At 37.5% G+C, this 17,133-nt stretch overlaps 1 protein-coding gene across 1 annotated transcript in view; it reads right to left on the bottom strand.

The window, feature by feature from the left end:
- LOC126161364 (dynein axonemal heavy chain 7) overlaps positions 1 to 17,133 on the bottom strand; it is a 1,035,864-nt gene that overhangs the window by 729,054 nt on the left and 289,677 nt on the right. Inside the window, exon 10 of the mRNA XM_049917134.1 lies at positions 6,984 to 7,187. Coding sequence (XP_049773091.1) covers positions 6,984 to 7,187 — 204 coding nt within the window. The remainder of the gene's footprint in view (positions 1 to 6,983; positions 7,188 to 17,133) is intronic.

Raw genomic sequence — 17,133 nt, 5'->3', positions numbered from 1 at the left:
ATTTTTCGCCGTTTGAAAATCTTTACAGACGCCTCTTTTGTACATTACATTCTGCACAGAAATTAGAGTCATCTTAGATTTAAAAATCTAGTCAATTGCTGTGCTTCATCTCTGACTATCACTATTAGGCATAAGAATGATACGAATATAAACATGACATGATATGTACATTCTTCCGCATTTGCTGTTGTCTCACACTAGTTTCGTAGTTTATTAGGCAGACAAGATTTAAATGAGAAAGCAGCAAACACGAAAGAATACATGGTAAAATGGTTATATTCGTATTATTCTTATGGTGAAGAGAATACTGCAGGTGATTCACAATTCATAAAAGTTCCTATTAGCAACCATCTCTTCTCACAGGTAGAAAAAACTTCAGAACGTAGAGTTGGCCATATTGACAAACATCTCAAACAGTCTTGCCAGTTGGATTTTCATAGTACATTGAAATGCTGCTGCATTCGAAGATGAACAATATGGGATTTGTATTTACTTCATTGAATAATGTATGAAAATGCAGTGGTCGAAACTCGAGGCAGAGAAAAAAGTTCGTCTTCCACCTTTTTTTTAATTTATTTACCGAATCAGAGGTTTTGGCGACAGTATTTATCTTTGTGCCTGTAAAGCATGCCTGTGTATCGCTACATATATTCAATGGCAGAAGTTAGTTGTGGCGGCACCTACCAACATTTTTCAGAGCTTCCACTTACTTTGCACTCGATTCTAAGCCGCAGGCAGTTTTTTTGGATTACAGAAACCGGAAAAAAAGTGCGGCTTAGATTCGAGTAAATATGGTACATTATTTGCATGGCCATGGGGTCAATCATAGCTCTACAATACTGAACACAACCACAACACCAGCAAGCCATCTTTACAATGGTTTACAGCTGATAGTACTATTGTATTCCCAGTTACAGAAAACATTCACATGAAAACTTACTTTCCTGTTCAAGGTTCTGTGTGTGCTGTAGAGGGCATTGTCTGATGTCTTCACTGTAAGCCATGACAGCTTGCTACTTATATCATTCATTTTTCTCATGGAGGGGGAAGGAGTGACCCAGAAACTATCAAACATTATAAAAACTACTGTGCTATATTAAGAAAAGTTATTAAAAAATCCAGATGTATGTGTATCACGTCTAAAAACAGCAACTCTGATAATAAAATTAAAACAATTTGGAATATTATTAAAAGAGGAACAGGTCAACCAAGAGCACAGGAAGACGGTATTACCATCAAATTGAATGAAAACTTTACGAACAAAAAGTCAGAAGTTGAAAATATTTTTAATAATCATTTTCTAAATGTTGTGGATATAGTAGGACCCATGTGTTCATTAGAAGATGCTAGGCTGTTAATGGAAGAGGCCATACCTATGCAATTTGATACAATTGAAATCTCACCCACTTCTCCCTCTGAAATTAGGAAAATAATAAACTTGCTTAAAAGCAAAAACTCACATGGAATTGATGGCATTTCCAGCAAAATATTAAAAGCTTGTTCTCAACAGATAAGTAAGATTTTCAGCCACCTGTGTAATAGCTCTCTGGAACAGGGCATTTTCCCTGACAGACTGAAATATGCTATTGTTATACCTTTGCATAAAAAAGGGGGTAGATCTGATGTCAACAATTACTATCCAATCTCCCTTCTAACAGCTTTATACAAAAGTTTTGAGAAAGTAATGTATTCAAGAGTAGCTTCACATATCTGTAAAAATGAAGTACTAACAAAATGTCAGTTTGGTTTTCAGAAAGGTTTTTCAACAGAAAGTGCCATATATGCTTTCACCAATCAAATTTTGAATGATCTGAATAACCGAACACCACCCATTGGGATTTTTTGTGATCTCTCAAAGGCTTTTGATTGTGTAAATCATGAAATTCTGCTAGACAAGCTCAAGTATTATGGCATGAGTGGGACAGTGCACAAATGGTTTAATTTGTACCTAACTGGAAGAGTGCAGAAAGTTGAAATAAGCAGTTCTCATAATATGCAAAGATCAGCACATTCCTCAAACCGGGGAACTATCAAGAATGGGGTTCCACAAGGGTCGGTCTTGGGTCCTTTGTTGTTCTTAATATATATTAATGACTTGCCATTCTATATTCATGAAGAGGCAAAGTTAGTTCTCTTTGCTGATAATACAAGTATAGTAATTACACCTGACAAACAAGAATTAACTGATGAAATTGTCAATAATGTCTTTCAGAAAATTACTAAGTGGTTCCTTGTAAATGGACTCTCACTGAAATTTGATAAGACACAGTACATACAGTTCTGTACAGTAAATGGTATGATGCCATTAATAAATATAGACCTTAATCAGAAGCATACAGCTAAGGTAGAATATTCAAAATTTTTAGGTGTGTCCATTGATGAGAGATTAAATTGGAAGAACACACTGATGATCTGCTGAAACGTATGAGTTCAGCTACTTATGCAGTAAGAGTCATTGAAAATTTTGCTCATAAACATCTTAGTAAATTAGCTTACTACGCCTATTTTCACTCATTGCTTGCATATGGCATCATATTTTGGGGTAATTCATCACTGAGGAATAAAGTATTTATTGCACAAAAGCGTGTAATCAGAATAATAGGTGGAGTCCACCCAAGTCCATCCTGCAGACATTTATTTAAGGATCTAGGGATATTCACAGTAGCTTCTCAGTATACTTACTCTCTTATGAAATTTGTTATTAACAACCAAACCCAATTCAAAAGTAATAGCAGTGTGCATAACTACAATACTAGGAGGAAGGATGATCTTCACTATTCAAGATTAAATCTAACTTTGGCACAGAAAGGGGTGAATTAACTGCCACTAAAGTCTTTGGTCACTTACCAAATAGTATCAAAAGTCTGACAGATAACCAACAAGTATTTAAGAAGAAATTAGACGAATTTCTGAATGACAATTTCTTCTACTCCATAGAGGAATTTTTAGATACAAATTAAGAAAAAAAGAAAAAACCAAACAAACAAAAATTATAAATAAAATTAAAAAAATAAAAATAAAAAAGTTGTTATATTAACTTAATTATGTTGTTAAATTAACTTAATTATGTCATGTATTGGAAAATTTTACTCGTTCCACATCATTACGAAATATCGTATTCATGACCCATGGGACTAGTATTAATCTAATCTAATCTCTACTACAGAAAAAGAAGACAATGGAATGTCCACACAAAATCTTAAATCTAAGTAAGTCAGTGATATTGCAGCAGAATGAAAATGACAATGGAATTAGGGTCAAATATAAATCACAATGAAAAAGAAAGTGTGAAGAACCAATGTGCTCACCATTAGCAATCCACTGATGATATATAGTGATAAAAATAAGTGTTACATAATGCATTATTGTCAATACTGGGCATAACAGGAAACAAAACTGATTTTATTTTGTCATATAAATCCATAAGAATACAAAAATAAAAGAAAAAGATAGACACATTTCCACTCAATAAATACAACCAAAAAACAAAAACGAGAAAGATTAATGCTTCACATGGCTTTCACTTCTGCCAGGCATCTTTTGATTTCTTCAGTTATTATTGTACAATTTATTATGGATTTCTTTTCCAAATTCTGACTGAATCTTGTAAACTTATGAATCCCTCTTTTCTTATGTCACACATTACCAAACATCCATTCATTTCACAGCAGACATGTCTAGTAATACTTAAACTTCCTAATTTCTGTCATATTTTGGTATGTGGGGATGGTGTGTATAAAGGACTTTTTTATCATAAATATTGACAATGCTTTTTTCCCACAGTAGCATTGCAAATTATTCCATGCAAAATAACACACTGAATGTAAATGCAATACACAGTTTTTCTGGAGTCCATATGAAAGGTGTCTGTTAGGAGAGAGAAGATCTACAGGCTTTTTTTAATCAGATGTTTGTTTAGTCAGCACATTATCATTAAAGAAATTCTCAACATTCAAGAGACATATGCTACAGGAGAGGTGTTGTGCATTACAAGAAGAATTCCTCTCAAAATTTCAAAAACCCATATTCGAATACAAGTCAAGAAAAATATTCATTTGTCATACTTACATTTCATGTAATATTCATTGGAGGTAAAATAAGATATATTCTGCAGCATATAGAGGATACTGGGACTAAAGTGTCAACTGCAAGTAAGAATGCATAAAGAGCCATACTTGCCAGTAATATTTTTCTTACTTAAAACAGTGACAAATGAGAACTTAAAACCAAATCATTTGTCAAATATGTGCTAATCAGTGTTTCATTGTCCCTGGTTCGACAGCTCTCTAGTTTGTATAGAAGTAAGTAGCAGTTTGAATTGAGCTTTAGTCAGATCATAGAAAAATCGTATGATTCTTTATTCCTCTAATGAAAAGCTAATCTTTTCCATAAAATCTCTCATTGTGGATGCAATTTTTTTAATATTTTCTGTAAGACCTTTTTTTGATTAGGTTCAGTGCACTTTTTTAATTGCTTTAGAGAAAACTGGGAAGACATAGATTGATTGTGATTATTTCCTATTTCTTCTGTCACATAGTTTTTAAGCTGCGGCTTTATCTCTGTCCATGTTAGACCATATGATAAACACTCCTAGTCAAAGAGATGGTTGGTAATCACAGCCAACTGTGTGAAATAATCTCTGTATACAAAAGGCAATCTTTCCACTGACTGACTCATTCACTGACTCCTCATTACCCAGCCCAAACTGCTAAGGTCAGAAATTTGAAACTTGGAGAGGGTGTTGATGTTACACTGCAGGTTTCATTTAAGAAGGGATTTTTTTTAAATTCCACCCCTAAGGGGATGAAACAGGGGATTAAATTTTCCTGAAAATATGTTGCTATTAAGGCAATTCTACACGCATGAAAATTGGTGTTTGTTTTCTCGGTCTGAAATAATGGAATATGTGTTTCTGCATTTTCGTAAATTTAACCCATATGGGGGGGTGACACTGTAAATGAATGTTCTTTTTTTCATTAGTACAGGACTACTAAATTATTTTTAAAGCTACATCTATGAAAACTGGTATTTGACTTCACAGTTACAAATTTTAAAAAAATAATGTTTCAATGTTTTTGGAAATTCAACACCTATGGGGGTGAAATGGGGGATGAAATATTCTATGGAAATATTTCAATCTGCAAACACTTTTGAAGTTAAATGGATAAAAAATTGTATTTTGCTTCTCTGTGAGAAAAGGAAAAAATTGTATTTCACTGTTTTTTATTGGTTCACCTTCCAAATGTGTGAAATCAGAGCGCAATACTTATGAAAAAAATTCTTTGTAAGAGCATTTTTAAAGCTAAATTGTTGAAAAATGATGTTTGACTTCTCAGTTAGAAATGGAAAAAAATGTGTTTCACTGTTTCTGGAAATCCAACCTCTAAGGGGACAAAAATTTGATATTTTGTTACACTGGTATACTAGCACCTGTTTAAAGCTAAATCTATGATAGCTGGTATTTCGCTTCTTTGTTAGACATAAAGAAAACGTGTTCGGGAAAAAGGTTTCTATGGAAACATCTCCACAAGAATTCAAAACGCATATTAATGAAACCTTGGACTCCAGTTATCAGACTCACTTTTTGGTCACTAGTACATTCAGAAAAGACAATGCTTCTATGGCCAAAATTAGTATGAAAATTTAGAAAGTGTTGCAGTTTGTGAACAACACAAAAATTTGGTTACAGAAAAAGGGAACAAAGTGTGTGCAGACCATACAGACTACATGTGTGAAGAAGTGGGTGCTAAGCCAGTATTTTATATGCAGCCTTGATTACAGTGGTAGGCATTCAGTCCCATCCATTTTTTTTAAATGTATATACCCTGATGAGAACATGAACTATGGATAATCACTGTAAAGATGTGCAGTGCATGCTGTGGATGTATGCTGTGGATTATTTACAAAACTATATCTCATTCTTAAGAGTCTGCAGTGTAACTGATGACACTTTGCAAATAATGAGACGGGTATCTAGTAAAATGTAATCAGTGAGATTGAAAAATATTGTATGGTAAATAGTGTACTTAGTGGAGAGGAAGAAAGTTAAGATGTCCTCAACCTAAAGGTTTACTGAACTCACTTCCAATGTGCTATCTATGATCTGAAAATCAATCACTGAACTACGAAGCTACAATAATGTATGCAATGTCATGGAAGATGTTACCTCTCATATTTATAAACCACTGCCCATCTTTCCAAGAACATGATTAAAAATGATAAGACTTTTAAAACTAAGTTAACTATTGCAATTCTTTTCAATAAAGGAAATATGCCTCCTGGAATTATTAGCCAAACTTACTAAAAATAATGTTTGATTTTGGTTTCTGATTAGAATTTCAGTCTTGCTCATTTGATAGAACAGATGATAATCATGACAAGTTTTTCAATCCTAAAAACTTCAATCACTGCAATGAAATCAAGAACTTTCTTTTCATGTAACTTTTAAGTAAAAATTATGACATATGCTTAATTGAGAAGAGCTTATATCTTACTACCACAGATGAATACAGCAAAACAACATAAAAGAATAAATGTGGTTATCCAAATTACTGAAATTGTTTCCCAGAAGCAAACAGTAACTACGAGTCATAACTCAAAATTAAAATTAAGTGTAATCTATCTGAATCAAATTAGCTACATACTGTATATAATAGAAGGAAACATTCCACGTGGGGAAAAAAAAATATATCTAAAAACAAAGATGATTTGACTTACCAAACGAAAGCGCTGGCATGTTGATAGACACACAAACAAACACAAACATACACACAAAATTCTAGCTTTCGCAACCAACGGTTGCCTCGTCAGGAAAGAGGGAAGGAGAGGGAAAGACGAAAGGATTTGGGTTTTAAGGGAGAGGGTAAGGAGTCATTCCAATCCCGGGAGGGAAAGACTTACCTTAGGGGGAAAAAAGGATGGGTATACACTCGCACACACACACATATCCATCCACACATATACACACACAAGCAGATACATACTGTGTTAGCCAGGTCCTTTGCTGGTGGAACATCTCCAAACTGCTTTTCTAATTTGTATATTGTTCTGTATAAAGTTGAAACCTCTTGGTCTATATCATCAGGATTGAATGAACCAACTTTACTTGTCATCCATAATTCATGCTTTTCTATAAATTCTGTAGCATTTTCATACAGCTTCTTATAAGGTGCTAATTTGTCAGCAATCTGGGAAAAAAATGTGAGTGTTAATGTCACACAAGTAAGGCATGTAATTGTACATCTTAAAAATAGAGCACAGCAATTTTTCTTGTGTCCCACTATTAGTGACAAGCCATTTGGATAATTCGCACAGTCAACAGGTTCATTTGTTGATAACTGCTTATAGTGGAATGATCAGAGCCACAAGCAAGGAGTGTTATCTTACACAAAGAAACTCTGCCATCCTAACCTTCACCATTTCATCAGAAAGAGTGGTAGTTATGTACCTTTGGACAACACCTGTCGAAATATGCATGCAACTCTTACCTGTGGTTGGAGGTTAAATTACTCCCTATGCCCATAAACCACCCATGTTCTGCTGTAGTATGGGATGCATTCAATCAGAGAAGTTTTATGTTCTTACCTTCCTTGCATTCTTTGATTCCATAAAGTATCATCAGAGACAAACTGAAGTATCATCAATAAAATTTAAGACATAATCATCAGCAGCATTTGACATAAGCAGTGTCCTACTTACTAGTTTTCTTAAGTTTTTCCCCCTCTACACATTTTTTCTCAAGTTGTCAGATTCTAGTGTGTTACAGTTGGTTGCAATGTTCTACATTTGCATGAATGAAAAGAGCTCTTGCTTTTAATAGAACAACTTCAGGCATATGGAAAGAGGTATCGGTCATTTTAATTGGTTTCTTAACAGTGATGGAAAAGATAGAGCAGAAGTTACAGCCTATTATGCAGATTTTCTCCATCCCCATATCATGTAGTTTCAATTTATTCTTTTCTTTTACAACACAGAATAGTTGATCCTACACAATTGCAATTAAAGCATTTTGTTGATTCCATAAATACTTTTATCTTAAGACACAAAAGTTCTTCTTTGCTCTACTCAAGTAGAACTATAATGTTAAAAGTTAAAATTAATTACTATCATGGGTATCAGTTCCCTTCATGTCACATCATTTTTACAGTTAAGGGTATCAGATATGCTTGCAAGCACTTCATTTTCATTGTCTGACAGAATATATCAACATCAAGTTTCTACCAGATTTTCTAGTTGGTACAAACTTCATCACATATCCTCTCCTGTCTCTCTATTGCAATGAAGAAATTCTGACATAAAGTATATGCACTGTTACTTTCATTACATTTGATCATATGGACTCATCTTTGGTTGGCTAGTTGGGAGTTAGGGGACTAAATTTCTATGTCACCAGTCCCTCATTCAAGATACACTTAAAGTAGTAAATGAGTTTTGCTATTTGGGGAGCAAAATAACTCATGATGGTTGAAGTAGAGAGGATATAAAATGAAGACTGGCAATGGCAAGGAAAGTGTTTCTGAACAAGAGAAATTTGTTAACATCGAGTATAGATTTAAGTGTCAGAAAGTCGTTTCTGGAAGTATTTGTATGGAGTGAAGCCATGTATGGAAGTGATATATGGACAATAAATAGTTTAGACAAGAAGAGAATAGAATTTTTCTAAATGTGGTGCTGCAGACGAATGCTGAAGATTAGATGGGCAGATCACATAACTAATGAGGAGTTACTGAATAGAATTGTGGAAAAGAGTAATGTGTGGCACAACTTGACTAGAAGAAGGCGTTGGTTGGTAGGACATGTTCTGAGGCATCAAGGGATCACACATTTAGTATTGCAGGGCAGTGTGGAGGATAAAAATCGTAAAGGGAGACCGAGAGAATACATTAAACAGATTCAGAAGGATGTAGGTTGCAGTAGGTACTGGGAGATGAAGAAGCTTGCACATAATAGAATAGCATGGAGAGCTGCATCAAACCACTCTCTGGACTGAACACCACCACAACAACAACAACAATAAAAATGCCCTTCTTGTTAGAACTATTCATCTACAAATTTTGCTTGTAGGTCATCATGAGACTACCAGATAAAAGTGTTTAAGAAAACAAATTTATTTTCCATCTGTTGATTAGTGTTTGACTTATTTCAAGCTGACTGGCTTTGGGCAACGTCATTCATCTTCAGACATGTTGATCTATATAAAAAGAAATGACAACTTGACTGTATTACAGAGCTAAAAGAATCCAACTAATTACAAAACACTCTAGAGTGAGACCAACTACAGCAAGCCATTTCACATGTGCATAGATTGCAGCACTATATGTAGAAACTGTAATATAGCTTCACAGTAGAAGGTAAGACAATAAAAAATCTGTCTTGGCCATAATGCAGCCTGTTATGTATTACACAAAAAAACCATTGAAAATATTATAATTGTTGCATCTGAGCTTGGTAAGAAAGCATACATCAGAGCAGCCTTAGAGGTGCATCACATTATGCACATAAACTACAAGGTTAAAGGATAAAGAGGTAAAGGGGGAGGGGGAGGGTAACCTGTCTGGGGTACTCTATGGAAACTAGTGTAAAGGATCCCAAAAAGTAACAAAAATAAAAACCTAGCAAAAAATATTACAGTGTCAGTGATGTATGGTAAACACAAAATGGTGTCAGAAGGTGACAAAAATGGTTAATCTAAGATCCTGAATAACACAATAATTGCTTTAAAATTATTTTATTAAAATATTAGCACACATCTGGAAAAATCATTCTGAATTATGGACAAGAAATCTCAGAAAATATGCCCAGGCAATGGATTAGGTGCCTAAAGGATAACTGGTGTAACGGATACTGATGCTATGAATGTTTTATTTAGCATGTTTCATACATTTGGCAAACCAGTTTGGAATTGTATTATTATAACTGGAGCATGTTCTCAGTATTTTGACAAGACTGAGACAAGACTGATGTGTAGTTGTATTTCTGGGAGTATGCAATTTATATTATTCAAATAATATGGTTCTTTGTGTATACTTGTTGTACAATTATGTGCTTTACTATATTAACATTATTCTATCCAGATCCGAGAATATGAGGACAGGAGATAGTTAGTGTAGAAATCGGTCATGAAATAAATATATGGGTTAATCTGGTATAACCAATGTGGGAACAAGCAGTATTGTGGTTTCCTCCTGGAAGGAACTAAAGGAGGAGTGCTATGGAGCTGTAGTTCATTGAAAGTGTGGAGTTCATTGTAGGGGCCAGTAAGCCCACCAGATGTTGCTCCATATCTGAGTGAGTACTGGTCTTATATGTATCTGCAAATCTGCACCTGGGGTTGTCAAAGTGAATGTTGGGTGAGCAATTGTTGAGCAATGGGAGATGTGAAAGCATACCTCATCCTCTCAATAGTCCTGCAGCCTACAGTGTATATGATGCTAGCACCCTCATAGACATAGAGAATTGAAAGCTACAGAAGCTGAAAGATCCTGGGGGCAATAGAAACTTTTGGTTCTTGAACAGACTGGTTCCAATTCATGGTCTGGCTACTAAACATGGAGGAGTGCCTGGGAAAACATGGGAAATGCAATGTAAGGGGAGCAGGCAGAGGTCCCAAAAGACAATCTTGAGGAATATTCTATGGTGTAAACCCACCAGTTGGTGAGTGTCAGGGAGTTGACACTGTTATGTGAATTTAAGTATTTCATAAGTTGGATGCTCAGGACACTGTCATATGGGGATTAAAAAATTAACTAAGAGTTGGTATTATAAGGCCTAAAGAGGTAATATCCCTGCTTGTGGAGAGGAGACTGTCCACAAGGTAGATGCCAGCAGTCAGTCAAGCTCCATGGTGATGTATTGAGTCCAATTATTTCAGAGCCAAAAGTCCACTGAGTCATAAACCTGGCAACCATAGTTCAGTTGTGACAAGACAAGGACAAGATAAATACTGTGTAGAGTAGCAATATTTGCACCATAAGTGATGTGGGCAAGAAATAAGAGAGCATTCAACTTTCACATGCAGCTACTCTTAAGCAGCTACTCTTAAGTTGACAAACATGGAGCAGCTATGTCAGCTTTCTAGCAAAGAGGAACCCCAAAAATCAGAACTGCACAACAGTGTTCAAGTGTTGGGTACCCATAACTCTATCCAAGTAGTGTTATGAAGTTATGAGTCAGGATGAACCTTGGTACAATAACAGAGATACATGACATGTGTTTTCAAAGAAGGAAATTGGAAGCATGAGGAAGGGTTCAACTGGAGGCCATTTGGCTTCTCGGAGCTGGTTTTCAACTGAGGCTACAGATGGATAGCTATACCAAAAGCAAAAGCAGAGTGATAAAGACTGACAGATAAAATGTAGCAGGGAGCCTTAAAAACTTCAGTCATTAAGGTTAAGTACAATGTGATGGTGTCAAGTGGTGTCATGTGGCTAATGTAAGTCGGTAGAAAATGCAGTCTGATGTTGGCATTTAGAAAATACCAGTTTGTAATCTAAACAAATGGTCAGCTGTGAATTGTGGCATCCAGAAACCACACTGATAGAGGGTCAAAAGGCCTTGTAATTTGATAGCCCAACATAGCTGTCAGACCAACATCCTAGAACTAGTTTGAAGAGCATATTGGTGATTCTAATTAATCTCTAGGTATTGATGGATGGTGGGTTTTTGTCTGGTTAAATGATGGGAGAATGAAATTATCTCTCTAGTGCAAAGGAAAAGCACCTTCAGTCAAATATGTTGAAGACCACAAGTAGATGGAGTCTGTGAATCACATTCAGATGTTACATCCTCTAATTATGGATCAAATCAGTCAACAGGATGAAGCAATTCCCAGTTGATGAAAGCTTCATTTTATAATTCAGGGATATGGAAGTAAAGATAGGGAGATGTCTTAAACTTGGCTTTCATTTCTACAGCCTGAGGAAGGTTGCTTGTAACAGGACCTGGTACACACATAAGGTGAAGACCTTTTTAGCATATTTTATTAGGTAGCAAGCCTTTGCATGGACCCACTTAAAAAGTGATGTGGGCATTTTGTAAAGACTGTCACTCAAGACATAGCAGGTCCCTTTGATGATCCTCAACAGCTACTGCAGTACCTTTGGTCCATCATGGTACCAGCCACTGATAAGGCAACTGGTCCAAGGATATGACATGCTCACCAGAAAGCGATCAAGCAGTCATTGTCACAAATAGTGTCATATAGTGATCATTTTAGTGACGTCATGAGATTTGTGGAAGATATTGTAAGGTCTGTAGCCAGAAAGGTACTACGGACATCACTAGAGTGAGAAGGGGAACAGTCACTGAGGACATGCAGCTCAAGATCACACAAAAATTGGTCAATCAGAAAGGGGGGTGGAAAAAAGTTATGGTAGTAATCTCAAGGTTCTCAAGGTAAAAAAGTGAACATGGACAAATAAACAATGGAAACATTAACCACTGGGATTGTTCACACACCCATTGCTCTCTTAAGTTACACTGCTTCCTATATTGCACAAAAGGGAATTCAATCACCAATAACATCTGTGTGAAAAACATACAGACCACACCAGAAACCCTATCATGGGCAGTGAGGTTCTGGTAGAATGCACAGTAACCTCAAAGGGTGGGAGAATGGTCATCAGGGAAATGTGTTTCTTGGAGAGCAACACAGATCACTGGCAGACCCCATCATCGGAGGGCGTGGCTTCTCCAGCTGGATGCAGGGGGAGTAGAGGGCCCAAAAGACAGTGCTATGGTGGAAGCACAAGAGGAGAGGGACTACCTCCTGCCTGCGTGACTAACAGAGATTGATTCTGAGGAAAATGAGAGAATAAGTACTCAAGGTACTGCCAATAGTCTGGTCACAGTTGTGGCAAAAGTTGATAGCATGGGATGGAAAATAAGCAGTCATAGCTTTTTCCAAGCTTCAAAGTATCACAGGCAATTGGAGACCTGGTTTTATAGGCAATAGGTTTTACATGAGTTAATTAGGGTAGAATATTTTGGGGATCAGGTAGGATGATCATCTTCACAGGTGACAGAGAATGCAGCTGCCCACATGGTAAGTTTTCATCGGGCTGCTGATCACCATATCACCAAATTGGGTTGTTCATCCACAGGGAAGACATGTACCTGAAGCACTGGCATTCAGAGCACGGCATTGAGGATGGAAAATATGGCACATCATACCAGTAGACCACGAATTTGACTTTCTTAGGAAGTGAATCCTGCTGAATAGCAAGGATGAATGCTCCAGTGTCAATCTTGTTTTCCGGTGGTCACTTACAGGCATGACTTATGAAATGAACCCTTTGCTTCTCCAAGTTTTAGTGGAATTCCTCATCTGTATTTGGTGTTATTCCTGGTGAGGTTCTTATGGGGTGTTATGGTAATAGGTAACATTCCCCACAAAAAACATCTGCTTAGTAGATGAAAATGGCACTCCATTTGTCCATATTCAAACTAGGAACTGCAGTTCACTTGATTTAGCTTTCTTCCCATGGCATGGCCATGGAGGGAAAGTTCTTAGGCTCATAGCAATCTGCACTGAAGAATTCAGGAGTGTCTGAAGCGACTGCCAGGACCTCACGGTCACCAACCGTAAACTTTGCTATACTCATCATGCCACATATCTGTCACAATGCTGCTACTCCAAATGAGGGTTCTCCTCATGTCACTGCCCACACTGAGCAATGATAGCCATTGCCTGCAGTCCTGTTGCTCACAAATGGACAGGTATGTGCAGCTTGGCATGCACAAGGAGTAACAGCTCAGGCGTCAATAGTGCATTCTACACATAGCAAAGGGGCTACCACTTACAGGTACCTAACACATCCTGCACCACCACCACAAACACCTGTACTAACTACCATGTTGTGTAAAGGGTGACCTCCACCGAAATGCCAAAACTTCTTCACATTAAAAAAAAAGTAAATGTAGAGGTCATCGAACTTTCCTTTTTCCTGGCATTTATCTCATATCTTCCTGGGGTGGCATGTTAATTATTGGAGTTGGTGGGGTTAGAGGTAGAGTGTTTCCAGATGCCTTTCAGATGGTGTAAAATAAACAGTGTGGTAAAAAATCAACATTGTAGGAAAAGACAAATTGCTAGTTACCAAAAAAAAAAAAGACACGTCAAGTTGCAGACAGGCACAATTAAAAGACACTTACACAAAGCTTTCAGCCACAGCCTTCATCAGTAAAAGAGATACACCCACCATTCACAAAGACAAGCAAGCATACCTCACACACAAACGACTGTCAACTCCAGCATCTCAGGCCGGAATGCAACTATCACATTGGATCATGGGATGCTAGCAGCAATCCAGGAGGAGGCAGGGAAGGGGAAGGAATCCTGTGCTTGTCAAGCACATAGTCACAAAAGAGTTGTAAGCCCCTTGCAGGGGGGGGGGGAGGAGTAAACAAGCTCACTTTTCACATTTTCATGTCAATTTGGTTGTCAAGATCTCTCTGATGGCCTAACTGAAGCATTATAGTCTTTCTTGTTCTAACTTTTGGAGTCTGCACTTGTCCCACAGAAAGTCAGGAAAACAGGTATTGAAGTTCTTCCATACCATTTCACTCTCTACTTTTATGTAAACAGATGTTTACTCCAATCTCATGATGTAGATAGTAAAGCCAAGACCCCTGTGACCTGAGACTCACAATGGTGCACCACAGTCCCTTACACACTCAGTCGCATCAGTTTGCTGTGAGAGGCTTCACCATTCCGTTACCAAGCCAATACCAGGAGTACAATACAAATATTTTTCATAATTTAATAAAGCAGACTGGGAAAGCATGGCTCATAAGCATTCCACTCCAACAAGCTTGGTCCCCACCGCCAACAACCTTACTCACACAGTGCTGTCATAGCCTTGCCACAACCTATGGTTTTCTCATTTATCTATACTATATGAACAGATACTCACTTTAGTTCCTTTGCTCAGAACAACAGGTTTGGATGTTTACAAAATGATGCTTTCATTCTATCCAGAAAAGAAAGATGCTGCTGCTTTTTGACAACATGCACACAAGATCAGTACCCAAAACTTTCTGCCTTTGTTCTTACAGTAAAAATCAATACGTAGTTGTGAGATACATTTTCTTCAATAAAGTGCATTAAATCTACTTAGCATGGTGCATTGATGAGTGAGTTGTTGGAAAATCAGCTCGATTTCACTACCAGTCAAACAGACTCAATATTACTGATCTTGTCAAAACCAAGTAAATAGATTCAATGTAAATATTTAAATTTTAATGTAACAATGGAAAATCCAGGATGGAATGTAACAATATTATGAGAAGGAAAGTTGCTACTCACCATACAGCAGAGATGCTGAGTGGCAGATTGGCACAACAAAGAGACTCACAATTATACCTTTCAGCCATTTCTCTCTCTCTCTCTCTCTCTCTCTCTCTCTCTCTCTCACACACACACACACACACACACTTGCAAAGGCAACTCACACACATGACTGTAGTCTCAGGCAACTGATACCACACTGTGAGCAGCAGGACCAGTGCATGATGGGAGTGGTGACTGGGTAGGGGTAAGGAGGAGCCTGGAATGGGGAGGGAGAGGGATAGTATGGTGGGGGTGGCGAGCAGCGAAGTGCTGCAGGTTAGACTGAGGGCAGGGAAGAGGTTGGGAGGGGGGGGGGTAAGGTAGTGGAAAAGGAGAGAAATAAAAAGATTGGGTGTGGTGGTGGAATGACAGCTGTGTAGTGCTGGAATGAGAACAGGGAAGGGACTGGGTTGGGAGGGCAGTGACTAACAAAGGTTGAGGCCAGGAGAGTATATGATTGTGCAAGAAACAGGATGTTGGTAGACCTCCTAAATTCATATGATCTGATGCAGGCAGTGTTTTTTCCAACCAGGATGCAGGGGAACAGAAGCACAGCCATAGACAATGTTTTTATTCTTTCTTTTGTGGCGGTGTTCGTAGCGACAAACACTTTGCTGTAGAAACGGCTTACGAAGTCACCGCCACACTTTTAATAGCGGGCCGACCGGTCTGCTGGAACAGTGAACAGAAAGATGAAAACCCAAACAGTCTGATTAAATAAAAGTCGGTACTTATCTTTATTAACGAAGATACAGAAACACAGTAGTGAACTCCGTGTCTACAGAAATCTGTCTAGTTCGAGTCGGAGCGGCTTGGTCAGCATCGGCTGACGACAAACAACAACTCTACTGCGATGAACACACAACTGACTAGCAAGTACACAAATCGGTGGCGAGTATACAACTGAGCGGTGAATACAGAACTGTCCTAGCGCTCGCGACTCCAGCGCTTAAGAAGCCAGAAGCCAGCGGTGGCGCGCGCAGACTTGCGGCGATTTCCTGTATCGCTGGCGCTGCTTATGCGGACGGCGTCCGGACTTTGATGCTGCCAACCTTTTGGCAGCGGGCTCGGTTGGCATTACTGGCTAGGATATAACACTTTCTTCAATAGTAGATGGGCATTCTGTTATTAAAAGGATGAATGGACTTTCAGACCATGATGCACAAATTTCAACACCAAAGGCTTTTGTACTCAAACAAATGTCACATATAACTACAAAATATATAGGAAAGTTAATACAACAGTAATAGAGCTTTTTTAAAACTCATGAGTGAACAAGACTGGCAGGAAGTTTATAGTTCTGATGACATAGATGACAAATATAATCCTTTCCTTAACACATTTCTCATGCTCTTTGAGAGTTGCTTTCCGTTAGAATGTTCTAAACGGGGTACAAGCTGTAAAAGGCAGCTTGGGTGTCTGACTAGTGGAATAAGGATATCATGTAGAACAAAGCAGGAATTATATCAAAATGTTAGAAGTAGTCACAATCAAGCTAAGCTGCCCGTTACAAACAGTATTGTAAGGTGCTTAAATATGTTATTAGGAAGGAAAAGAGTATGAGGTGTGCAAATAGAACAGCTGATTCACAGGAGAAAATTAAAACCATATGGTCAGTTGTGAAGGAAGAGTCCGGTCAGCAGCATAAGTTCAACAATATAAAGTCAGTTTGTTGTAAAAAATATTTCTGTTACTGATAAATCACATATATGTACAACATTTAACAATAATTTCTGAACATTGCGGAGGAATTAAATAAAAATTTAGTTTCTATGGGGAATCATATAACTCTCTCGAAAAATGCC

Source organism: Schistocerca cancellata, chromosome 2 (assembly GCF_023864275.1).
Source record: "Schistocerca cancellata isolate TAMUIC-IGC-003103 chromosome 2, iqSchCanc2.1, whole genome shotgun sequence".
In the NCBI taxonomy this organism is placed as follows: domain Eukaryota; kingdom Metazoa; phylum Arthropoda; class Insecta; order Orthoptera; family Acrididae; genus Schistocerca; species Schistocerca cancellata.
The sequence above is the reverse complement of the archived record's forward strand: the minus strand, read 5'-3'. Positions and strand labels throughout refer to the sequence as shown.